We start from the raw sequence: 19,702 nt of genomic DNA on the forward strand, positions 1-19,702 counted from the left end.
CATGTTTTGTAACTTTGTGCTGTCTTCTGTAGTGTTTACAACTCAAATCTGAAGCTTAAGGTTTATTTTATTTTATTGACTACGTGTTTTATCCATTATCACGCGTCTTCAGGATGGGAGAGGACGACAAGATAATATCCACTGATGGTCAGATTATTCAAATACAAATTATGGAAGAAGGTAATTTTTACTTTGCTGTTTTGTTTACACACGAAAGGGAGCTTGGTGGGCTAACAATTCGCGGTTTTTTAACCAGCTCAAACTAGTTAGCGTGTTGCAATATTTTAAGTTTTTTGTAGTAATAGTACGCAAATCTTTGACCTTTGGGCTATATCTTAATCACACCTGTTTTTTCTTCTTGTTTACAGCTGATGAGAGTGATGTCCCTTTAGAAGTAGGAAACACTGCAAGGACAGCAAGCACAGTGGGGGAATCGGCTATACAGTTGCAGTTCACAGAGCTCCACTCCTTCCCAGCAATTGAACGTCTTCCTTTAGACGAAGTTACAAAAAGCTGGGAACTAAATTATAGAGAGGCAGCTATTTTCTTGGAAGAAGGAATCAACAACGATAAGTTGACATCTCATCCCTCATGCCATGAAGCACTTCCTGCATACCTCCTTGTGCACAACAAGTGGTACTATGCCCTAGATTTTGCTGCCTCTCTGTTATTGATCCTGCTGACATTCACAGAGAAACCAGCCAACCCACTCTTTCGTGTAATTATGACATGTTGCTTCTGCAACTTGACAAAACAATAACAAAACATTTTTTTTTAATTTGTTTTAGCTTCCAGTAGGTGTACATAGCAGCATGGAACTCACGGCTCTGGTCATTGTCAGTGTTGAGCTAATCATGAAATTCCGTTGGGTGGGATTCAAGATATTCATTCACCATCCTAGATCTATGGTGAAGGTAGGTCTATTTTGTAAAAAATTAACTGCAACAAGTATTTCATGCAGGAAATTTACTTTAAAGGCAGTGACACTCTTGATAATGATAGCTGAATCCATCCTGGTTCTGGTCCGGCAAAGTTCCCACTTTAGGGTTACACGTGCCCTTCGGCCCATCTTCCTTCTTGATAATCACCACTTTGGTGGCGTACGTAGATATTTGCGTCAGGTAATATTTAATCGACTTTCAAAGAATTTATTCAATTCTAATTTCGACAATTCGTTTTACAGGTTTTGCAGTCAATGCCTCCCGCAATTGATATGTTGGGCCTATTACTATTTGTGATTCTATTCTACAGTGTTTTAGGTTTTTATTTATTCGGCTCGAACGTAAATGACCCATACTTTAGCACCTTACAGCAGGCCTTTATATCTTTATTTATTCTATTGACCACGGCGAAGTAATTACTTAATTTTAAATTCCACCAAACAGAAAATTAACAAATAGCATATTTTGTTTGTTTCAGCTTTCCCGACGTGATGATGCCTTCTTACGCAGTGACTCGTTGGTCGTGTGTTTTTTTCATCACATACCTCTCTATGGTTTTGTACTTTTTGATGAATCTCGTAAGCATAACAAAATCATGCTACTGTATAGAAATATTTAATAGTGTTCAATTTCTTAGTTGCTTGCGGCTGTTTACGCATCGTTTTCGAGTATGGAGAAAAATAAGTTTCAACAATTACTGCTGCACAGGCGAAAAGCGGCCCAGCATGCCTTCCGTCTATTACTTGGCCGTAATAATAGATTCGGTATTACCTTGCAACATTTCCGTGGTCTCTTGCGACATGTCGACTCGTCCAGAAGTAAATTTCATTTCAATTTAAGCATAATCCATCTTCTAATTTAACGTTTGTTTCTGCAGCCTACCGAGAGGTCTACCTAATGTTCCGTCTTTTGAATACGTCAGAATCTGGTATTATCGACGTAAACGAGTTCTATCACATTTACGATGTTTTAGATACAAAATGGCGTGTGAGAGATGAAGAACCATTTTGGTTTTCACGACTTCGTTCTCCGACCTTGGCCTATTGTGCACAGCAAGTACATCGACTGGTTACCTGGAACTTCTTCGACTATTTTGTTTGTGAGTCTTGTTAGGTTTATGTTATACTGCGCTTTATGACGATCCATTAATCAATTTTTTAATTTAGCTGTGGTCATTTTCCTGGGAGGAATCTTGATGTTGACACGAACTGCTGCTATTTCGGTCCACATGAGCAATCCCCTTGAGTTGGGTGTCACTTGGGAGACTTATGCATATGTATCTTTCTACACGCTTGAAGCGTGTCTAAAAATTTTCGGCATGGGTTCTCACGACTACTTCACCTCCGGCTGGAACTGCTTTGACTTTACTGTTACTGGAGTTTCTTTGATTGGACTAGCGGCGGAAATTCTTGGTCACTGGTCTTTTCTGGTAGTCGCCAGACATTTGCGGTAATTCAAATACTGATCATGTGATAATCATCGAAAGAAATTTAAAAATGTTTCGTGTAGGATTCTGCGTCTGTTCAAGCTACGAAAGAGATATCGCGATGTCTTTGGTACCATATTCATCCTTGGTCAACGATTTTTGTGTGCCGGAATCGTGTTCTTCATTCTTTACTACGCCTATTCAATTGTTGGAATGGAACTTTTCGCCGAGTATGATCTCACGAATTGTTGCAAGTAAGTCCTTTTTATTCTTGCATTGCCTGTTGGCTTACTTAACAGTATTGTTTTTTTTTATCTTATAGAAATTCCACTGTTGAAGCCAACTTCCGTTATGAAAATGGGTCGTCTTCGAACGGCTATTATTATTTGAATAACTTTGAAAACGTCATTTCATCTTATGTGACACTGTTCGAACTTACGGTCATCAATAATTGGTACATCATCATGGAAGGCTACGCGGTGACTACAACCCAGTGGAGTCGCATTTATTTTATGTGCTTTTACCTCACAATAATGATGCTATTATCCATCGTTGTGGCTTCGGTTCTCGACGGCTTCATGTTCCGAATTTCATATAAAGAACAAATGACTAAAGAAGACGGTAAGAAAATCCTTTGTCCCTTTATCCAAAGGTTATCGTTTTTTGAACTTTTGTTTTGCCATTTAGAAAAGCGTTTGGTTGAGAAAACTGTTACACTGAACGCCGAAGAATACGAACGTCTCCTTGCGGTAGAATCTGCCGAAGAAAAGTCCAGGGGAAAAGTGTGGTACAATTGGTTTGCTCGACTACGTAAACAGGAGCCTTTCCGGACCTTAGACGAAGTGACGCTGGATTTGCCAGGAATCCGTCCTATTTCAGTAACGTTCACTGGTTTCCGACGACGAACTAAAGATGTTCTCCTCAGCTTCATGTACAAGGATGAGATATCGTGCTGGATGAAACAAGCCGATCACGAAGAGAAACAACCTCAACCTGGAACTTCGCCTTCCAAAAGAGTAGGAGTGCGCCAGAGATTGAATCGCGGCTCCGATGATAACCTTACCGACTAATTAGGATCTATAAGAGAACATATAATAATAATTCCAGTCTTTGTGTCTCTTTCAACCCACTCACGCTTCCATCCTCATATTTATCACGTGTATTTTTAGATTCCTTTTTAACGATTGTTTTTTCCTAATCATGATTTCTTCCATACTCTTAGGAGACACTTCGCGCATAGGTCGCACACAAGGAACAGTGTCTTTTCTATTGAGTAAGTCTTCTGTTCTGGTATCGCTGAATCTTTTCGAGGTCTAATAATTTCCAGACTTAATCCAAAAGAAATCGCGAGTGAAGTGATTGATTGTCTGAAAATTTGTCCTTATTAGTATATATTATATTTATGGTTCCTTAGCATGAAATGCCTCATCGTGTCTGACTCGTCGGACAATCCCAGTTGTTGATTCGTATATGAATAAAATATTTTAATAGCCATAAGAATTTGATTTGTGGTCATCTTGTTATACGTTGTTTGCATTGTTAAACCTGTTAAACATTATTAAACTTTTAGCACAGGACACTGGACCTTCTAGTGATGATTTGTAGGTGCTTTAGGTGGAAGGTTTTTGTTCAGACAAGAAAAAGAATTTCGTGGCGGTTGAGCCCGTCGCATCACACATTCCTGATTTGAGCATCTTCAACTACTTTTAACCGAATCGCTCTGAAATCTAGCCTTTTTATTTCAAAGGTAACACATTTCAACACATTACCTTAGTCTTCAACATTTACATCAATATTCATTTATTTTCCCCCTTTTTTTATTTTAAATTTCATTTGTTTAATTGAGCACAAAATGTTGACAGACATTTGTTTTGCCAAGTGGCGGGAACAGAAGATTCAATTTGTGACGAATCATTGGCGAAGCCCCGGTACCCCCCCCCCCCCCCCCCAAATAACATCTTTATATCAGTATAGAGTCTGTAGCCCTCTCTACTCGCTATACTTTGAATAATTTTGAATTCGACTAATTTGGAAGCCCTTGTTGCCGCACCCTTTGTTGAAGCTCCAGTGGGTTCAAAATAGAGTTGTAGGAGAAGAGTCTCCTACGGATGGTTGTATAGTGACTGAGGAAATGATTTACTTGGGGTGTGCGATTGTATGATGTGTTTCCATGTCTCAGTTGTTTTTCATTCATCTGAGAATTATCTGACGTGTTTCCAGGTTCTCGAGGTGATTGGAAGACAACGTAATGATCCTTAGTCTGAACAGCCCTGGCTCGTATTACGAACTAGTTGCCAGGATTCGTTGATACGATAATAGCGAACGCGCACTAGGTACCGATTGGCGGCTAACCGGTAAGACGGCCAACTATCTTCTCATTATTATTCACTGTTATTTTTAACCCAAATTTCAACCCCAGTGGGTGAAAAAATTGTGTTATCCCTGATGACTGGCAAACGTGATGCACACGAAAACAAATTTATCGTCCGTCCAGTCTTCTCAAATTACTATCAGCAGCCAATAAGGTTATCATTTAGAAGCATTTTAAATCACAATTTCTTATAGGGTCGAGTGCACTTTCCAGTTGGATTATTCATGGGATTTTCCAGTTACGTTATTCATTTTACGTCAAGAGCCAATGAGAGAAAGACACGAATTTTTATTTATTTCGCCTCTTTCCATTACATCTCAATCCGAATGGGCAGTCTAAAAAAAAAACCGGAACACGGCTAAACATTGACGAGCTTTTCTAACTGATATCTTTCCGACACAACTAGCTACTATCACCAGCTACTTTCGCCGAAGCAACCGCATATTATTGTCATTCTATTTTAGAGGTAACAAATATTTCACAGATTATATACATGTCATCAGGATTGACGCACGTTATTTTTACGTTTTCAAATGTCATTATTGTAGATGAGGATTTGTTCGGGTCAACTGGTTGTTGCGTTAACTCTTTTTCTGACCAATTGTGCTTCTTCAGAATTGCAAAACGGTATTCTGGCATTACGGAACGCTGATTTTAGATAGTTATAATTTAAATTTGGAATGGAACTTCAATTTTACTTGGATTGTAGTTGTTTCAGGTGATGGAGTAACTATAACTCGTGAAGCAAATTTAACAATGCAAGTCGAAGGTATTCTAAATTACTATTTCACGTACCATAAGATTAAATAGAAAACATTAACTTGATTTTCAGAATTAACAAAAAGTTTAGAAGAAACCAAATCGCATTTCATCAAGGAACTCGCAAGTAATTGAACAATTTGAGATTTATTGGATTTAACTACTTAAATTAATTTTATGGAATTTTATACGAAAGATCGTACAGCTGTATTTGAGGACGTCGTTGAAAAATTGAACACAAAGTTGCAAGGTAGATCCACAGGCCGGTTGGCGTAGTTTCTGATTAAAAATATCACATCGCTATTCTCTACGCATTCAAATTTATTTAATTAGAACGTTCAATTTGCAGAAACACAGCAAGAATTATTGGCTAACATCGAAACCAAATTTGCGAAAGAGCTGAACGCCATTAGAGAAGGTAATGCACGCAAAATGCGCTTTTAATTGAAATTAGATAACAAGATATTAGTTTTTATTATTATTATTTCAGAGGCCTCCCGACGTATGAAATCGGAGTCCAAAGTGATAGTTGAAAACACATCATCGATGATTAAACATTTCTCAGAAAATGTGATTCAATCAGCGGCATCATCTCGCGATGCAATTGAGAGTTTGAAATGGGAACTAAAAGGTTGATTCATCTGACTACTTGTAGAAGAAAAGAGAATGAAATATGTTTTTATTTTCAGAAATCAAAAAGGATTTTAATGCAACTTCTCAGATATTATCAAATAAAATCAAAGTCACCGAAGAAACTCTAACAGAGACTAAGCAGGAGTTACTGAATACCAAAATTGAGTTGGAGAACACGAGGACCAATCTGAGCAAAACCATCGACGATTTATTAACAAAATTAAATTGTTTGACATTTTATTGAATCCCTTGAAAAAATTCGAAATGTTAAGATCCTTTATTTGCATATAATTTAGCGACCAAAGCAGAATTGGGAGAGCCGGAAAGCAGCGCCAGATATTCGACATCGGAAATTGATGGTAAATGAGTCATTTAATGATTAGAAAACCAGAACAAGTATTTAAAAAAATCCTTTTTTTTTTGTAAAAACGTATTCAAAATAATTTTCTGTTCATCCAATATTTTCTCCTTTTTCTACATCTTTGAAAATTTTATTGTTTCTTACAGATGAAACGAGTTACCTAGTTGACTTTAGTCAAATGCCAACATCCTGTATAGATCTGAAGCGAATGGGACAACAAATCAATGGAATATTTTTAGTGAAAGGATCAAAGAATTTGGAAACGGTCTACTGCAACTTTCACTCTAAAACCGGAAATGGTAAATCGCAATTTTTTTAAATAGAAATTTTAGTTCTTAACGTCAACTGTTGAATTCCTATTTTCATTTTACAGGAACGCAAAAATGGATCGGATACGCCGACGTCAAATCAGTGCCCGTCCATTTCTACGTCCAGAAAAATTCCACGTTCGACACAACTAGAACTCCGATTCCGTTCGATTCGGCCCTGGTGAACGAAGGGAATGCCATGAATTTGACATCGGGGAAATTCACGGCACCACGACCAGGAACTTATTTCTTCTCTTTCACGGGGGCCGCCGTGTTTCCGACTTCATCATCTTCTGTTTGGTTAGGAGTTGTGCTTTATTTGAACGGGGTCAAAAGCGGGATGGGCCATGTTGAAGAGGCAAACACAGTCGATAATCAGTCGAGTCCGTTTAACCTCCAGTCAACGCTGAACTTGAAATCGGGCGATGAAGTTTGGGTGCAGATTGATTACAGGGCGCATGAGGCGTCGCTGTTTGGTAACGCAGACTACGGTACTCATTTCACTGGTTTCATGTTGGAGGAGGAAATTATCGCCTCCCTTTGAGAATTCGTGTAAAAAGGTTATCCAAAAATGAGAATGACCACTGACAAATGACTCAAAAAAGAATTTATTTCATTGGGCGCGTTTGCATACATATTGCATGGGTCATAAGGTACGCTATCGTTTCGACAAGTGTTCGGGAATTACAGATTTTTTCTTTTAAACTTTAAACCTTTACGTGAATGGTATCTAAAATGTATTAAGTAATTAGACTAAACCTTTTTTTTGTTTATATTTAAAGTATTGTATAATTCAATTTCGAAAGAAAGAAAAAAGGGCTACTGTCTACCATTCCATTGGTCACCAGAACTGATGACCCAAATATCTCCGTTAAAGTGAACTGCATAGCTTCGTAGAATTAGGGCAACTGCCGCACTCGTGTCAGCCTCCAGACGAGTGAGTAATTTAATAAATGCCATTCAACGTGGCATGATTTTTGTTAAAAATATACAAAACAGGGCGACAATCACCAACAAGGCGACCAGCAACAGGCAGCTAAATGAAACCAACAGGCTAATGGCTGGCGTTTTTTTTTTTTTTTTTTTCAAATGACAAACAAATACGTGGTTTAGTTTCAAGCCGAAATGCATGTCAACTTGTTAACAATTGAGCAACTAACCTAGCGTGGAGGAGGCATCAGGCTTCACCAATTTGCACTCGACTTTGATGTCGTCGCTCGTCACATTTTGGACGAGCTGGAAAAACTTGTCAAGGGGACAGAATCGCGTGCAGCCAGGCAGCGAAAGAACCTGGGGATTCCGCCCATCATCCGAAACGTTCTTGTACAAAATCTAATTTTTAAAAAGAAACTTGTATGATATAGAAATGTTCCAATTTTAAAATTCATTTTGATACACATTCACCTTCACGGAAAAGTCGTTGGGTTTGAGTTCGTGCAGCTCCACCAGGACCATGGACGCGTACGGTGGCTGGATGCCGTTAAAGATGTTGAGGGCAGAAAGAAAAGTGGCCACAGTGACGTCATCAGCCGAATACATGAAAAGCTTCCTATTGGTTGGGGTCAGCTTCGACTGGGCGTAAGCGCCCAGATGTTCAACCAATTCCTTCACCAATGGGCCTGTCAATGCACATCATCAATTTGTTTTTACAACAGGGAAATGACATGGAAATGGCGCTGTGACTCATCAACTATGTCTTACCTCCGCGAAGACGCTGCATTTCCAAGTTGTAAGCTTTCATCTTGAAACTAAAGTCGGAAAATTCTTTCATAGGCCTGGGAAAGTACTTTTTAGTCCATTCGGGCAGCGTCTTGTTGAAACGATCCTGCAAAAAAATTCATTACGGATTAAATCATTATTAATCAATGATTTGATTTTGAAATGGAATTGATACTTCAATGAAGAGCGTGTCGTAAAGGTATTCGAAGTCATCAATCTCCGTCATATTCAGGCCACTCTTGACAGCCAAATAATCCAGCATTTCCTTGTTGCTGTCCAAGCGTTTGCGAACGTCTGGTGACGAGTTGAGCTGGGCGACGAGCTCGTCATAACGAGGGCACTCCGATTCCAATACCAGCAGCAGATCTTAAGTGACAAGAAAATTGAAAGAATCTTCTCAATTTCACATGACTTGTTCAAACTGACCCTGCTCTTTTGCAATAGTGTGAACTGGAATGGGCTGATGCCAGGCTAGATGTGGGTGCCAAGTCTGATTGTCATTGGGCTGGAAGAGTCCTGCCAGATGACATTCTGCACTCATCAAGACCCTGTCAACATCAGTGGATCTGACGTAAATTTCATCTGGGTTGTAAGTTTCAGAGAGGAAATCTCCATAGCGTTCCCGGTTCAACTGTCCCAGTTTAAAATGCCTCTCTTTGCCTTCCTGTGAGAGCATTGTCAAGATATAATTAAGCTTGTGAAAAATGCATGGAAAATTGGAAAACTCACTTTGGTCAGCTGGCCCCACGATACAGGCCAATGAGTTGGGTTGAGGTAGGGGTCCAAGGGATATGGTCGCACTGGAGTCCTGTCACCATTACAATACAACTAGAAACATAAATCACCTTGATAATTATACATACATGAAACATTTAGACAGAATCAACTAGTTATTACTACATACCATGTGCACAAGTCTGAGGGTGATGTGGTTTGCTTTTCCTTAAGACTCTGTTTCCCCACTTTCCCCTGATACACATAGAAACAGGGCGAGACTCAGTGCCAACGTGGACCAGTCCATGTTGTCAATTTACGACAAAGTAGCGAAAATAGGAATATTTCGAGGTAAAATCGGTAGTGAACAAGTCAAAGGAAGTTGAAGGAGTTGCAGTGGACCTGGTCGACTCGATACTTACTCAGCCCACGACGCTTGATAAAGTGAATTGATGTGCCCACGGGGGTCGATAAACTGAGAAAGGAACAAAGGAAAGAAAGGCAACAAGTACCGATTGGTGCAATAGTATTTCTTTTCAGTAATCTGATCTTGATGTGAATTTCGAGACGACTGACGAGGCAAGAATTTTGAGGAGACAAGAATTTTGCAAACGACACATTTTCCCGTATGGATAATACAATATCCCAATCAGCCCATTGAAGACGACATGCGGAATTGCGGATGGAAGGCGGTTATCCGCCTCCCCCAGCTCCACAGTCCACAGTGATCGGCAAAGGAAACTTTAAATTTTTCCGCGATTGAAATTAGTTCTGCCAACACCCGCTGTACCCGATTCGGCGTTTGTTATTGTCTGAATGTGACAAAATGACAACTGTTGATTGAGATCTGCGTTTTTCTTGAACATTATCGTTTTCTTTCTTTTTCCGAATTGATTATAGACTTTAAAATGTCGTCTGATTGTGTGTACTGTGAATTAGAATTAGTAATTGATAGGGACAATTTAATCAGTGGCGCCTTAAAAGTGATAAACCAGCTAAGGAAAAACTGGTTATTTGACAGATTGAAATTCAAGGTGAGAATGAAGTCATTTATCTAGAATATTAAGTTGGCTTATAGGTATTGAAAAAGTTACATATACATGTTAAAATATCTAGACTTTCACTGGTGGAATAACAAATCAGTTGATTGGAGTTCATCATAATGGTGACCGGTCTGACACAATCCTAATTCGTGTGTATGGAGTAAACACTGAACATATTATAGATCACAGAAATGAAATTAGAATACTGCAGGTATATTTCAATTTAGTTGTTTTTGTTTTATAATTCATTGTGTGCTAATAAAACTATGGATATAGTTTCTTAACACTTCAGGTTTTGGTTCCAGAATTTATGCTACTTTTACCAATGGATATGCCTATCAGTACTTGTTTGGAAGAACTTTAGATGAGCAATCCTGCTATGATCCAATGATTTATCCATTGGTTGCAGCAAAAATGGCTCACCTACATCTGCAAATGACAAAGTACAAACAAATTTCAGGTGTAGAAGTTAAATCTGTGCTTTGGGATAAAATAAATTCCTTTATAGCTTTGGGTGGTGACACTTGTCATGAAGGTAAATCAGACGAGCAAAGGTATTCAACTAAAGTTTGAACGAAACGAAATTGACTAGCATTAAAATTAGTTTTTTCTTTTTTCTGATGTAATAGAAATTTACCATCAAAAGCCAAATTGACCAAAGAGTTGGAATGGTTGATGGCTCATTTGGAGAAATTTGAGAGTCCACTGGTGTTGTGCCACAATGACCTGCTGTTGGGCAACATAATTTATGATGAGAGGTCCAATGTTGTACACTTTATTGATTTTGAATATGCAGGACCAAATTATCAAGCGTACGACATAGCGAATCTCTTTAATGAGTTTTCGGGTATGATCCGCTATTTTATTTTAACTATTTAAAAATTATACAATATCGAGACTTCTCATTTGAATGAAGGTGAAAATCAATGGGCATCATATCCCGACGAGAATTTTCGACGTGATTGGGTTCAGTCTTACCTGAAGGTCTTTGACAATTGCCAAGACGTAGGCGAATCTAAATTGAAACAAATGCTATACGAAATTGAACATTTCCGTCTCGCTAGCCATTTCTTCTGTGGGACATGGGCTGCATACCAAGCAACACATTCCAAGTTGGATTTCGACTTCATAAGGTAATGGAATTTTTTAGATTAAATATATTTAATATGTAATCAATTCATAGTTTTGTATGTTTACTTGTATAGCTATTCCAATTTACGACTCCAAGAATATTACCGAGTAAAAAGTGCGCTACTGCCTTCTACCCCGCTAGACTAATTGTGCAGCAGGTGAACCGTATAGTAAAAACTTAGAATAATTTTAATTTTGTTATCTCACTTCAATAATCCTTACTCTCCTTTTACACTTATACTCTACTTGAAATACTCTATAAATGCTCTATGCTGCCATTACTATTAGGATCTTTCCTCTTTTTTGTTTTTGGGTTTACAGTAAAAATGTTCGCTCCTTAAGTGTTCTTAATACTGGCAAAGTAGTTTTAACGTAGTGACGTTATTTTTAGAAACTATTTATACCGTGAGTCCCTTCAAGGTCGACTCAATTGTGCTCAACATTTAAAAAATTTCAATTTGACATTGATATACTCTATGCATATCCATTTAAACCAGGCAATTAACAAATGATTACGATATTTCCAAAACTTTTTTTCGCACCATATAGTTTACGTCTCATTCTGTACCACTCCGATCTGAATTTAAATCTGATATCAATCATGTAAAAAGCAGAGAATAATTGTAACAATTGAAACTATTAAATGTGCATTTCAAATATATTATATTATAGCTCTGAAGTCTGAACCAAATCACATCACAACTAAGGAATGACAAAGAGCACCTGAACAATGAGAACCAGAAATAACACATTTCCCATGATAACCCCAATACCAATCCATAACCAATTTGTTTCACACAACCTTTTTGGCTTTTGAGTATTCAACAACTTTGAGTTTTTAAAATTCTAAACTCTCTTCTTGGTTTTGTTGAAGCCTCCTGTTTGGAGAATTGGCCCACCAGTTTCCAGGCTGAGTTGTTTCAATTTTGATATGCGAAGGAGGTTCACAATCAGCAACACAAAGTTAACAAAGTAGGTTGAGACACAGACCACACAAATATCTTCAAGAACAAAATACAGGATGTAGCCCAAATAAACTGATCCAATGTTGGCCATGATACACAGCAACATCTGAACCCTGGCCAGAAGTAAATAGTTTCCAAGTCCTGTCAAGTAAATCAATTATTAAGGTAAGTGAACATTTTTCTAATCTAACTTGAATGGAAATACCTAATAGTAAAACAAGTCCATAAAAGATAGCTCCATAAACAGGATTGGGTTGGATAAGAGGTGAGTTTTCATCGAGAACATATTGAAGCAATCCAAATCCTTTGCCATATCTGAAAAATTGCAAAAGAAAATAATGAAATTGTGCAAGAATAGAGAACAAGAAAATCGTCTGACTACTTGGAAGAGAACACTTTTGAGCAGCTCATGGACTCGCTGATGTCGCACATGGCCACGTAGGAATCATCGTGCTCCTTTTTCGTCTCGACATAAAAAGCATAAGATGACAGGGCTATTCCAGCAAAACAGAAGAAGGCAAAATAGGATCGGAGCCGGCGAAGTTTACTAACGATGACGGCTGAAGCAGACACCATTTTGGCTCACGAAAATAACAAAACAGTCTCGCAAGAGAAGAACTCGAAATGTGTTGTCCTATTTAGACAAACGATGTGTTTCCCGATTACTCGTCGATGCGCTGAGCTAGTGTGTCAAACTCGTTGTGTCACTTGCCGAAAATAACACTAGCAGTGTCAAAAATCACCGCTAGATGACGCCACAAAACAGGCGGACTTTCGCGTGGCGAGTAGCGACGATTTTTTCTTTTATTTCCTGGACCAAAAAGGAAAAAAAAATCTTGGATCACGTCGGACAGATATGAAAGGTTTGAGGGATCCACACGCCATCATCGATCCTTTTGATTCTTTGTGCCATACGCGTGACACTATATTTTGTGCAATCTATTTGATATTGATCCTATTTGGATTCGATCAATAATCCCCCTCCTTTAACCATTAGCGTCCCGCGGTCAAATCCTAATTCTCCAGACCGCATTTTCAGCGTCCTCCTTGAACCGTAATTGGTGTGAATTGGCAATCGAGTTTTAGTGTCAAGGCGTGTCGAAGCCAATGATTAACACTTTTGCAATACTTTTGACGTCGTTTAAAAAAGAATTGGATTTTTTAAAAGTCGAATGTCTTAATTAGATCGGGGGTAGGAAATCCATCGACCTCATTTGGAGTCGGACGGATACATGATTTTTTCTCTTAATACGTCAAAGTCCACATCAAGACTTGGCAATGCCCGACAGCCCCGACTGAATGATGAAGAAAAGAGGAGTTGCTTTGACGTCATCGCTGGGGACTCTAGGGGATAAGAAACCCGCATTCAAAAAGTTGGCGCTCAAGGACGATTGAACGAATCGACAGCAGAGAATGCCGCGGTTGAGTCTCGGTACTAAATTTATTACGTAAATGTTGTTGAAATCCAGTTATCGTCGAATTCGATAAGACTTTATTCCGACATTTCCATAAAATATTTAAATAGTTGACGCTGATGTAATGCCACTTTGATTCGATCGACTGGGTTGTACCTTTCTTTTTATGACATTAAACTCTGCGATTACGTAATTAAACACCTTTTAATGTAAACAAATCCCCCAACCCTTTCCCTAACCGAATTATACCCACCCACCCCGAATGCCCTAAGGTGTCCGAACCCCGCCCCCACCCATCGCAATGTTTCATTGAAATCGTCGGAATTGAAATTGAAAAATTTCATTTTTATTTTACTTTCAAACTATTTAAATAATTTCCAATCAGCAGTGCTGAATTTAGTTGATTAAAATCAATTCTAGAGTTTCGTTAAAATTAATTGGCAAGATTGCATTAGTTCCGTAGATCAACGATGGATTCAGCACTTTCTCTGGGCATTTCGTTCCTCCCACCAGTACCGTTTCTTATCCCAGTTAGTTCCTGCGTCATCGGCTCCCAGGGCCAACTGTCAGCCTTTAGCAACTGTTAGGCCTTTCGTCTTCTATACAGTCTCTGTGCCGAGAGTTTAGGTCAGCGGACTACAGTCTGGCTTCTGCTGCCCGATTATAAAATATTTTTTATCATTTCCACACCAACGGAAGAAAATGTTCATCAAGGAATTGTAAGTTAACCGGCTAAAAAGTTGCATAAGCCTCCTCTATTACATCAGCTCAGCTGTAACAACTAATAACGTAATCATGTAGCGAAATCAAGTTGAATAATTCGCCTACTTTGACGTGCATGGTGGTTCGGTTTCGAATTTCTATGGTTCGTTTTTGTCTCAATAACTCAGATCAATCTCAGCAATTTTCTCAGATGGTTAAATAAGGTTTTTTTTATGAGTACTGCAATTGGTTACTGTTAACGAGAAGTGACACTTGAACGAACACAGATTAAAATGTCCTATTCCTTTCCCTTAGTCGGGTGGTGATGCCAGTCACAGTAGAAGAGGTGAGTCGAGAACATAAAATTGTTATAGAGAATGTTTCGTAATCAAAATTTTACTTTTCCCAGTACCAAGTTGGCCAACTTTTTGCTGTGGCGGAGGAGTCAAAGAACAACACAGGCGGTGGTGAAGGGATTGAAGTGCTTAAGAATGAACCGTTTGATGGGAAACCCCTCCTCAATGGTAGATTTAGCAAAGGGCAGTACACCTATAAAATTTACCATTTAGCTAGGTGAGAAAATAAGAAATCTACACAATATTCTTGGCAACATTCCTAATTTCAAAATGTGAATCTGTGCAGCAAAGTGCCAGCTTTTATCAGGATGTTGGCACCAAAGGGAGCGTTGGAAATCCATGAAGAAGCCTGGAATGCATATCCATACTGTAGGACAGTAATTTCAGTAAGTTTCAGTTAAATCCTCCTATTTCAATTCTGTTGTACCAATCGTTGTTTGATTTATTACAGAATCCTGGGTATATGAAGGATAATTTTTATATAGTCATTGAAACAATGCACTACGCCGATAAGGGCATATCAGAGAACGTAAGCTATTTATTGTAGTGACAACATAAATTATTTTTATCGGCTCCTCTTGTTGTTGTCGTCATTTTAGATCCACGAATTGCCGCCAGAGAAATTAAAAGTCCGGGAAGTAGTTATGATCGATATTGCCAACGATCTCATTCAAACATCTGATTACAAACCTCACGAAGATCCAACTAAATTCAAATCACAAAAGACTGGAAGAGGACCTCTAGTCGGCAAGTGGCAGGACACAGTAAGTTTTTCCCGACCGGCTAATTTTATGCCCGATTGAACACACGGGTTTCTAATCACGGAGGTGTTTTCCACGATATTTAAATAGGTTGATCCGGTTATGACCTGCTACAAGTTAGTCACGGCCGAGTTCAAATGGTTTGGTATTCAGACCAGAGTTGAGAGCTTTATTATGAAGGCCGAACGGCGTCTCTTCACCAATTTCCATCGGTAAAAAGCTGAGCTGATACGACTGATCAATTACGTTCAAGTTGTCTCTAATCTCTTTTCTCTTATCGAATGCAGGCAAGTGTTTTGTTGGCTTGACCGATGGCATGGGATGACTATGCAAGATATTAGACGTTTGGAAGACGAAACGAGAGAAGAATTAGATAGAGTAAGTTATCCCGTTTACATTATCGATAATAATAGCGTTCCGTTAGTGTTGGGAGAAATGTCGGACAGTGTGACCTTGAAAGAAATCAATGAAGCCGATCTGTTAGCACCAAGTGTCGTCCTTGGCGAGAGTAGACGATGCGAATCGAAGTTTCTATGAATCATGCGCGGGTTTTTCGAATATTGATTTACTTTTTTTTCTCTTTTTGTTTGTTTCCCTTTTTTTTTAGCAACGCAATCAGGGAACGGTGCGTGGAATGAAAGCCGATTCGGACTGATTCCTCCTGCTGCTGCTCTCTCTCCTCCGAAATAGTGCACGTGGCGAGCGATGGCAAGTGTCACGGAATAATTACCTCCCGTGTTTCGTGGAACTTCTTAACATCTTCTTCCTTTTTCTCTTCTTCTTCTTCAAAATCTTTTTTGGTTTTCACTTTAATATCTCCATCTGTTTTACGTTCCATTACCAAATTTGTTCACGTTTGGTTGGAGGTTCAAGTCAGCGTTTACACTATAGGGGAATCTATAAACGTCAGGCGTTGTCATTTTCATGTGTGTGTGTGTGTATGTGTGCGGTCGGTAACTTTCGCGCTACGGGATTTCCGCATCAGACGCCGAGTGTTTCTTCTCTTTTTTATTCCTTCCTTTGCTTGCTCACTTGCTCCTCCGTTGGCTTTTTCGCCCCTTTTTTCCATCCTCTTTTGAAAGAGAAGAAAGAAGGGGGAAAAAAAATCGAGCAAGAAATGCGGAAAGGTCCTTTTTTTCCTTCTTCCACCCCACTTTATCCATCTCCGTCTCGAGGCTCAAGTCCCTGATTGAAGTGCTACAACCCGCCTCGCGCCCTGCCACTAGACGAAAAAAAAAAGTGTATCGATCGAAACCGGTTGTCGGTCTCCTTTTGTACCATTCTATTTCTTCTTCTTCAACTTCTTCTCTCCTTTACAAACTACTTTTTTTTTCGCTTTTGTTGTCCACTGAGCCTCCTGTTCGGCCAAATCGTTTCTTTTCATATCCAAAGCCGGATCCTTATTATTATTAATTTTTTTGTGCTAGCTCCAATTAACCCCGAAATCCCTTCTCTCAAATATTATAATTGTGTGTTTTTTTTTCATCCGAGGGGGAGTTAAATATTTTAACTAAAATATCGAAATCTTTTTTTTTTTTTTTTTTTCAAATCATCATTTGATGTGCGTGCGTGTGCGTGTGGTTGGGTGTATGTGCATGTATGGGTCAACCAAAAGAAAAAAAAAGACTAAGGATCGAAGAAGTGTGCTGTTGTAGAAATTACTGCGGCACTTAAAAAAATTTTGTGGTTTTGAGAACAAGTCGAAGGGGAGCGTTTATATCACGCGACTCGACACACGATGTCTTAGAGACACATTCCAGAAAAATAAATTTAGTCAACAATTTAAAATTGAAGTAAAAAAAACAGACAGAAAAACCCAGGAAATCTTTCTCCACATTTTCAATTGGCTCTTCCTCCAAAATAATGTTCAAAACTTTTTTTTTTTCTTTTAAATGTTACAAATTGGCTACCCATTCATGTTTGGCGCAAAGGGCGTATCAAATAGATTAAAACATCATCATCGTTATGATCTAATTCATTTTTTTTTTATTATTCGCGTTTTTTATCCATTTGTGTAATGTAAAATAGAAGAAAAAACAAATTGCATTGATAACGTAATATTCTTTTTCAACCTGATAACCCCACCGAATTTCTAAACACCATATTCTTTCAGCACGTTGCCGGCGATGACTAATCTCTGGATTTCCGAAGTTCCCTCGTAAATTTCGGTGATTCTAGCATCCCTGTTTTGGAATTAAATAAAATATGTAATGAAAGGAGATGAAATGATGATGAGCAGTTTGATACCGGTAATGACGTTCCGCTGGCATGTCTGAAACGTAGCCCATTCCACCCAGGATTTGAATGGCCTGGTGAGAGATGAACGTTGCAGCTTCACTGGCCGCCAATTTAGCCATGGCCGCTTCCTGGAAAGCGAAGTGAATCATCTTTAGTGATAGAAAAAAGGTATTAGTTAAAAAGAATAGCACTTTGATGAAAGCCCTGCCTTCGTCTTGCAATGCTGCCGCCCGCCATGTCAAGAGCCGGGCGCTTTCTAATTGTAAGGCCATGTCTGCAATTTTGTTCTGGTTAAAAAGAAACACCCAGAACAAATGAGTTTAAAAAAATAAATTAGTTTTCTAAAAATATATATTTTGTACGTACTTGGATCGATTGAAGTTTAGTAATTGGCTGGCCGAAGGCTTTCCTCTTGCTGGCGTAGTCGACGGCACAGTCTAAGGCCGCCTGTCCAATGCCCAAAGCCTGGGCAGCGATGCCGATCCTTCCGCCATCTATTTCAAAGGGGCAGTCAGGACACGCGATCAAACGATAATGGAACTTGTTACTTATCGTTACCTAATATGCTCATGGCAATTTTAAAGCCTAATCCAGGCTTGCCCAGCAGGTTGTCCTTGGGTATGTGACAGTCCTCGAATATCAGGTTACAAGTGGAAGAAGCGCGAATGCCCAATTTGTCTTCCTTCTTGCCCAGCGACAGGCCCGGCGTAGGTTTGGGGACAACAAAAGCCGAGATGCCTTTGTGCTTGAGCGATTTGTCTGTGGTGGCGAAGACAACGGTGGCCTCAGACTCGTAACCGTTAGTAATCCAGGCTTTGGTTCCATTCAACGTCCAGCCTCCGTCGGCGGATGTGACAGCTGTTGTAGATGCTGCACCGGCGTCACTACCGTTTCCTGAAAAGGCGATTCATTTATTATTTTTACTCTTAATGGACGTACATGTTCTTTTTTTCCCAACCTGGTTCGCTGAGTGAGAAGCAGCCAATCTTGTCTCCACCAGCGAATGGCTGAACCCAATCTTTCTTTTGCTGATCATTGCCGTATTTTAGAAGGGGACCCAAATACAAGGAATTGTGGGCACTCATAATCACTCCGGCAGAAGCACATCCTCTACAAAATAAAAAAAAATTTATTATTTGAATTCAATACCAACTGTTGATGATGAAAATGGTAATAAACCTTGAAATTTCTTCCATGGCCACTGCGTAAGCCAAATAGTCTAGACCCGCACCTCCAAAGTCTTCTGGGACAACAATGCCCATCAGCCCAAGTTCGCCCATTTTGAGAATCTAATAAACAGAACACTAAAATAAATTCTTAAGTTATTGTCGAGATAAAAATCGGTAAAGCACCTGCTCCTTTGGGTAAAGGTGCTCCTTGTCAAATCGGGCAGCATTTGGCTTGAGCTCAGCCTCTGCAAAGTCCCTGCAAGTCTTCCTCAAAAGCTCATGGGTCTCAGGTAAAGATGTCAGGATGGAAGCATTTCTGGCCTGCTGGAACTTGGCGACTGTGCAAGAAAGAACCGAAAATTGTTAAACGGTGTGTCACACACACACATGTGTGTAACGGCTAATAATGCGAGCCAAAAGAAAGCGAGTTCGCCGTTTGAATACCAAACAACGCAGATAAAAAGCTAATCGTAAATCAATCATCTTACGGCCAAGAGAAAGTCGACGCAGTTGGAGAGCCATGACTAAAACGAAACAAGAAATGACTGAAATGTATTGGAATTCCAGCAGACGACACGATTGGACATTACCAACAAAGGAAAGAGCCATCTGGCGTTCGATTAAAACGAGATATTTTTTACATTATCTAACCTCCTCCCCAAAAATTGACGATGGAATCGGGTCAGCAGG

At 39.2% G+C, this 19,702-nt stretch overlaps 7 protein-coding genes and 1 pseudogene across 8 annotated transcripts; 5 read left to right on the forward strand and 3 right to left on the reverse strand.

Moving 5' to 3' along the window:
- LOC124336054 overlaps nt 1–19,702 on the forward strand; it is a 570,649-nt pseudogene that overhangs the window by 278,433 nt on the left and 272,514 nt on the right.
- On the forward strand, nt 5–3,867 carry LOC124336082 (two pore calcium channel protein 1-like). The gene is made up of 12 exons (XM_046789717.1): nt 5–180; nt 369–718; nt 789–914; nt 978–1,121; nt 1,184–1,353; nt 1,420–1,519; nt 1,579–1,759; nt 1,819–2,040; nt 2,108–2,390; nt 2,451–2,621; nt 2,690–2,988; nt 3,055–3,867. Exons 1-12 carry the CDS (start codon nt 114–116, stop codon nt 3,435–3,437), a joined length of 2,496 nt encoding a protein of 831 aa, XP_046645673.1. The 5' UTR covers nt 5–113; the 3' UTR covers nt 3,438–3,867.
- Nucleotides 4,956–7,419, forward strand: LOC124336228. The gene is made up of 11 exons (XM_046789949.1): nt 4,956–5,204; nt 5,287–5,365; nt 5,448–5,507; nt 5,571–5,624; nt 5,694–5,747; nt 5,847–5,915; nt 5,988–6,128; nt 6,187–6,357; nt 6,427–6,489; nt 6,638–6,790; nt 6,865–7,419. The coding sequence occupies exons 2-11, from the start codon at nt 5,287–5,289 to the stop codon at nt 7,341–7,343; spliced, it is 1,323 nt and encodes a 440-aa protein (XP_046645905.1). The 5' UTR covers nt 4,956–5,204; the 3' UTR covers nt 7,344–7,419.
- LOC124336284 (lysosomal acid phosphatase-like) lies at nt 7,392–9,691 on the reverse strand. Its single transcript, XM_046790035.1, has 8 exons — nt 9,423–9,691; nt 9,248–9,346; nt 8,945–9,182; nt 8,694–8,884; nt 8,501–8,624; nt 8,204–8,418; nt 7,960–8,131; nt 7,392–7,860 (listed from the first exon to the last, which is right to left on the reverse strand). Exons 1-8 carry the CDS (start codon nt 9,423–9,425, stop codon nt 7,760–7,762), a joined length of 1,143 nt encoding a protein of 380 aa, XP_046645991.1. The 5' UTR covers nt 9,426–9,691; the 3' UTR covers nt 7,392–7,759.
- On the forward strand, nt 10,043–12,178 carry LOC124336315 (ethanolamine kinase 2-like). Of its 2 annotated transcripts, XM_046790073.1 has the most exons (7): nt 10,043–10,266; nt 10,349–10,486; nt 10,552–10,829; nt 10,905–11,122; nt 11,192–11,280; nt 11,340–11,408; nt 11,481–12,178. In XM_046790073.1, exons 1-7 carry the CDS (start codon nt 10,141–10,143, stop codon nt 11,586–11,588), a joined length of 1,026 nt encoding a protein of 341 aa, XP_046646029.1. In that variant the 5' UTR covers nt 10,043–10,140; the 3' UTR covers nt 11,589–12,178. The 2 variants fall into 2 exon arrangements, with proteins under 2 accessions (XP_046646029.1, XP_046646028.1); XM_046790072.1 differs by having other exon boundaries at nt 10,044–10,266; nt 11,192–11,408.
- LOC124336485 (vitamin K epoxide reductase complex subunit 1-like) lies at nt 12,046–13,080 on the reverse strand. The gene is made up of 3 exons (XM_046790319.1): nt 12,754–13,080; nt 12,577–12,686; nt 12,046–12,512 (listed from the first exon to the last, which is right to left on the reverse strand). Exons 1-3 carry the CDS (start codon nt 12,945–12,947, stop codon nt 12,253–12,255), a joined length of 564 nt encoding a protein of 187 aa, XP_046646275.1. The 5' UTR covers nt 12,948–13,080; the 3' UTR covers nt 12,046–12,252.
- LOC124336404 (phosphatidylinositol transfer protein alpha isoform-like) lies at nt 14,285–17,567 on the forward strand. Its single transcript, XM_046790202.1, has 9 exons — nt 14,285–14,505; nt 14,804–14,834; nt 14,898–15,061; nt 15,131–15,230; nt 15,296–15,373; nt 15,444–15,608; nt 15,696–15,817; nt 15,893–15,983; nt 16,213–17,567. Exons 1-9 carry the CDS (start codon nt 14,489–14,491, stop codon nt 16,258–16,260), a joined length of 816 nt encoding a protein of 271 aa, XP_046646158.1. The 5' UTR covers nt 14,285–14,488; the 3' UTR covers nt 16,261–17,567.
- LOC124336231 (short-chain specific acyl-CoA dehydrogenase, mitochondrial-like) lies at nt 17,575–19,628 on the reverse strand. The gene is made up of 9 exons (XM_046789955.1): nt 19,501–19,628; nt 19,196–19,350; nt 19,023–19,132; nt 18,802–18,953; nt 18,402–18,737; nt 18,210–18,337; nt 18,035–18,130; nt 17,853–17,971; nt 17,575–17,788 (listed from the first exon to the last, which is right to left on the reverse strand). Exons 1-9 carry the CDS (start codon nt 19,619–19,621, stop codon nt 17,698–17,700), a joined length of 1,308 nt encoding a protein of 435 aa, XP_046645911.1. The 5' UTR covers nt 19,622–19,628; the 3' UTR covers nt 17,575–17,697.

Source organism: Daphnia pulicaria, chromosome 4, assembly GCF_021234035.1.
Source record: "Daphnia pulicaria isolate SC F1-1A chromosome 4, SC_F0-13Bv2, whole genome shotgun sequence".
In the NCBI taxonomy this organism is placed as follows: Eukaryota; Metazoa; Arthropoda; class Branchiopoda; order Diplostraca; family Daphniidae; genus Daphnia; species Daphnia pulicaria.

Bases quoted from the DNA above. Each gene is read 5' to 3' on its own strand.
- LOC124336284 (XM_046790035.1), bottom strand. The intron at 8,419-8,500 runs GTAAGACATAGT...GTGCATTGACAG, and splicing joins AATGCAGCGTCTTCGCGGAG to GCCCATTGGTGAAGGAATTG. The intron at 8,132-8,203 runs GTGAATGTGTAT...TTTAAAAATTAG, and splicing joins CCAACGACTTTTCCGTGAAG to ATTTTGTACAAGAACGTTTC.
- LOC124336485 (XM_046790319.1), bottom strand. From the start codon at position 12,947: ATGGTGTCTGCTTCAGCCGTCATCGTTAGTAAACTTCGCCGGCTCCGA. The intron at 12,687-12,753 runs GTAGTCAGACGA...GCAATTTTTCAG, and splicing joins TCAAAAGTGTTCTCTTCCAA to ATATGGCAAAGGATTTGGAT. The intron at 12,513-12,576 runs GTATTTCCATTC...TTTACTTGACAG, and splicing joins TGGACTTGTTTTACTATTAG to GACTTGGAAACTATTTACTT.
- LOC124336404 (XM_046790202.1), top strand. The intron at 15,609-15,695 runs GTAAGTTTTTCC...ATATTTAAATAG, and splicing joins TCGGCAAGTGGCAGGACACA to GTTGATCCGGTTATGACCTG. The intron at 15,818-15,892 runs GTAAAAAGCTGA...TATCGAATGCAG, and splicing joins CTCTTCACCAATTTCCATCG to GCAAGTGTTTTGTTGGCTTG.
- LOC124336231 (XM_046789955.1), bottom strand. From the start codon at position 19,621: ATGGCTCTTTCCTTTGTTGGTAATGTCCAATCGTGTCGTCTGCTGGAA. The intron at 19,133-19,195 runs GTGCTTTACCGA...TCTGTTTATTAG, and splicing joins ACCTTTACCCAAAGGAGCAG to ATTCTCAAAATGGGCGAACT. The intron at 17,972-18,034 runs GTGCTATTCTTT...TTCGCTTTCCAG, and splicing joins AAGGCAGGGCTTTCATCAAA to GAAGCGGCCATGGCTAAATT.
- LOC124336082 (XM_046789717.1), top strand. From the start codon at position 114: ATGGGAGAGGACGACAAGATAATATCCACTGATGGTCAGATTATTCAA. The intron at 1,122-1,183 runs GTAATATTTAAT...TTCGTTTTACAG, and splicing joins TACGTAGATATTTGCGTCAG to GTTTTGCAGTCAATGCCTCC. The intron at 2,041-2,107 runs GTGAGTCTTGTT...TTTTTAATTTAG, and splicing joins CTTCTTCGACTATTTTGTTT to CTGTGGTCATTTTCCTGGGA.
- LOC124336315 (XM_046790072.1), top strand. From the start codon at position 10,141: ATGTCGTCTGATTGTGTGTACTGTGAATTAGAATTAGTAATTGATAGG. The intron at 10,487-10,551 runs GTATATTTCAAT...CTATGGATATAG, and splicing joins ATGAAATTAGAATACTGCAG to TTTCTTAACACTTCAGGTTT. The intron at 10,830-10,904 runs GTATTCAACTAA...CTGATGTAATAG, and splicing joins GGTAAATCAGACGAGCAAAG to AAATTTACCATCAAAAGCCA.
- LOC124336228 (XM_046789949.1), top strand. From the start codon at position 5,287: ATGAGGATTTGTTCGGGTCAACTGGTTGTTGCGTTAACTCTTTTTCTG. The intron at 5,916-5,987 runs GTAATGCACGCA...TTATTATTTCAG, and splicing joins GCTGAACGCCATTAGAGAAG to AGGCCTCCCGACGTATGAAA. The intron at 6,358-6,426 runs GTTTGACATTTT...CATATAATTTAG, and splicing joins TTTATTAACAAAATTAAATT to CGACCAAAGCAGAATTGGGA.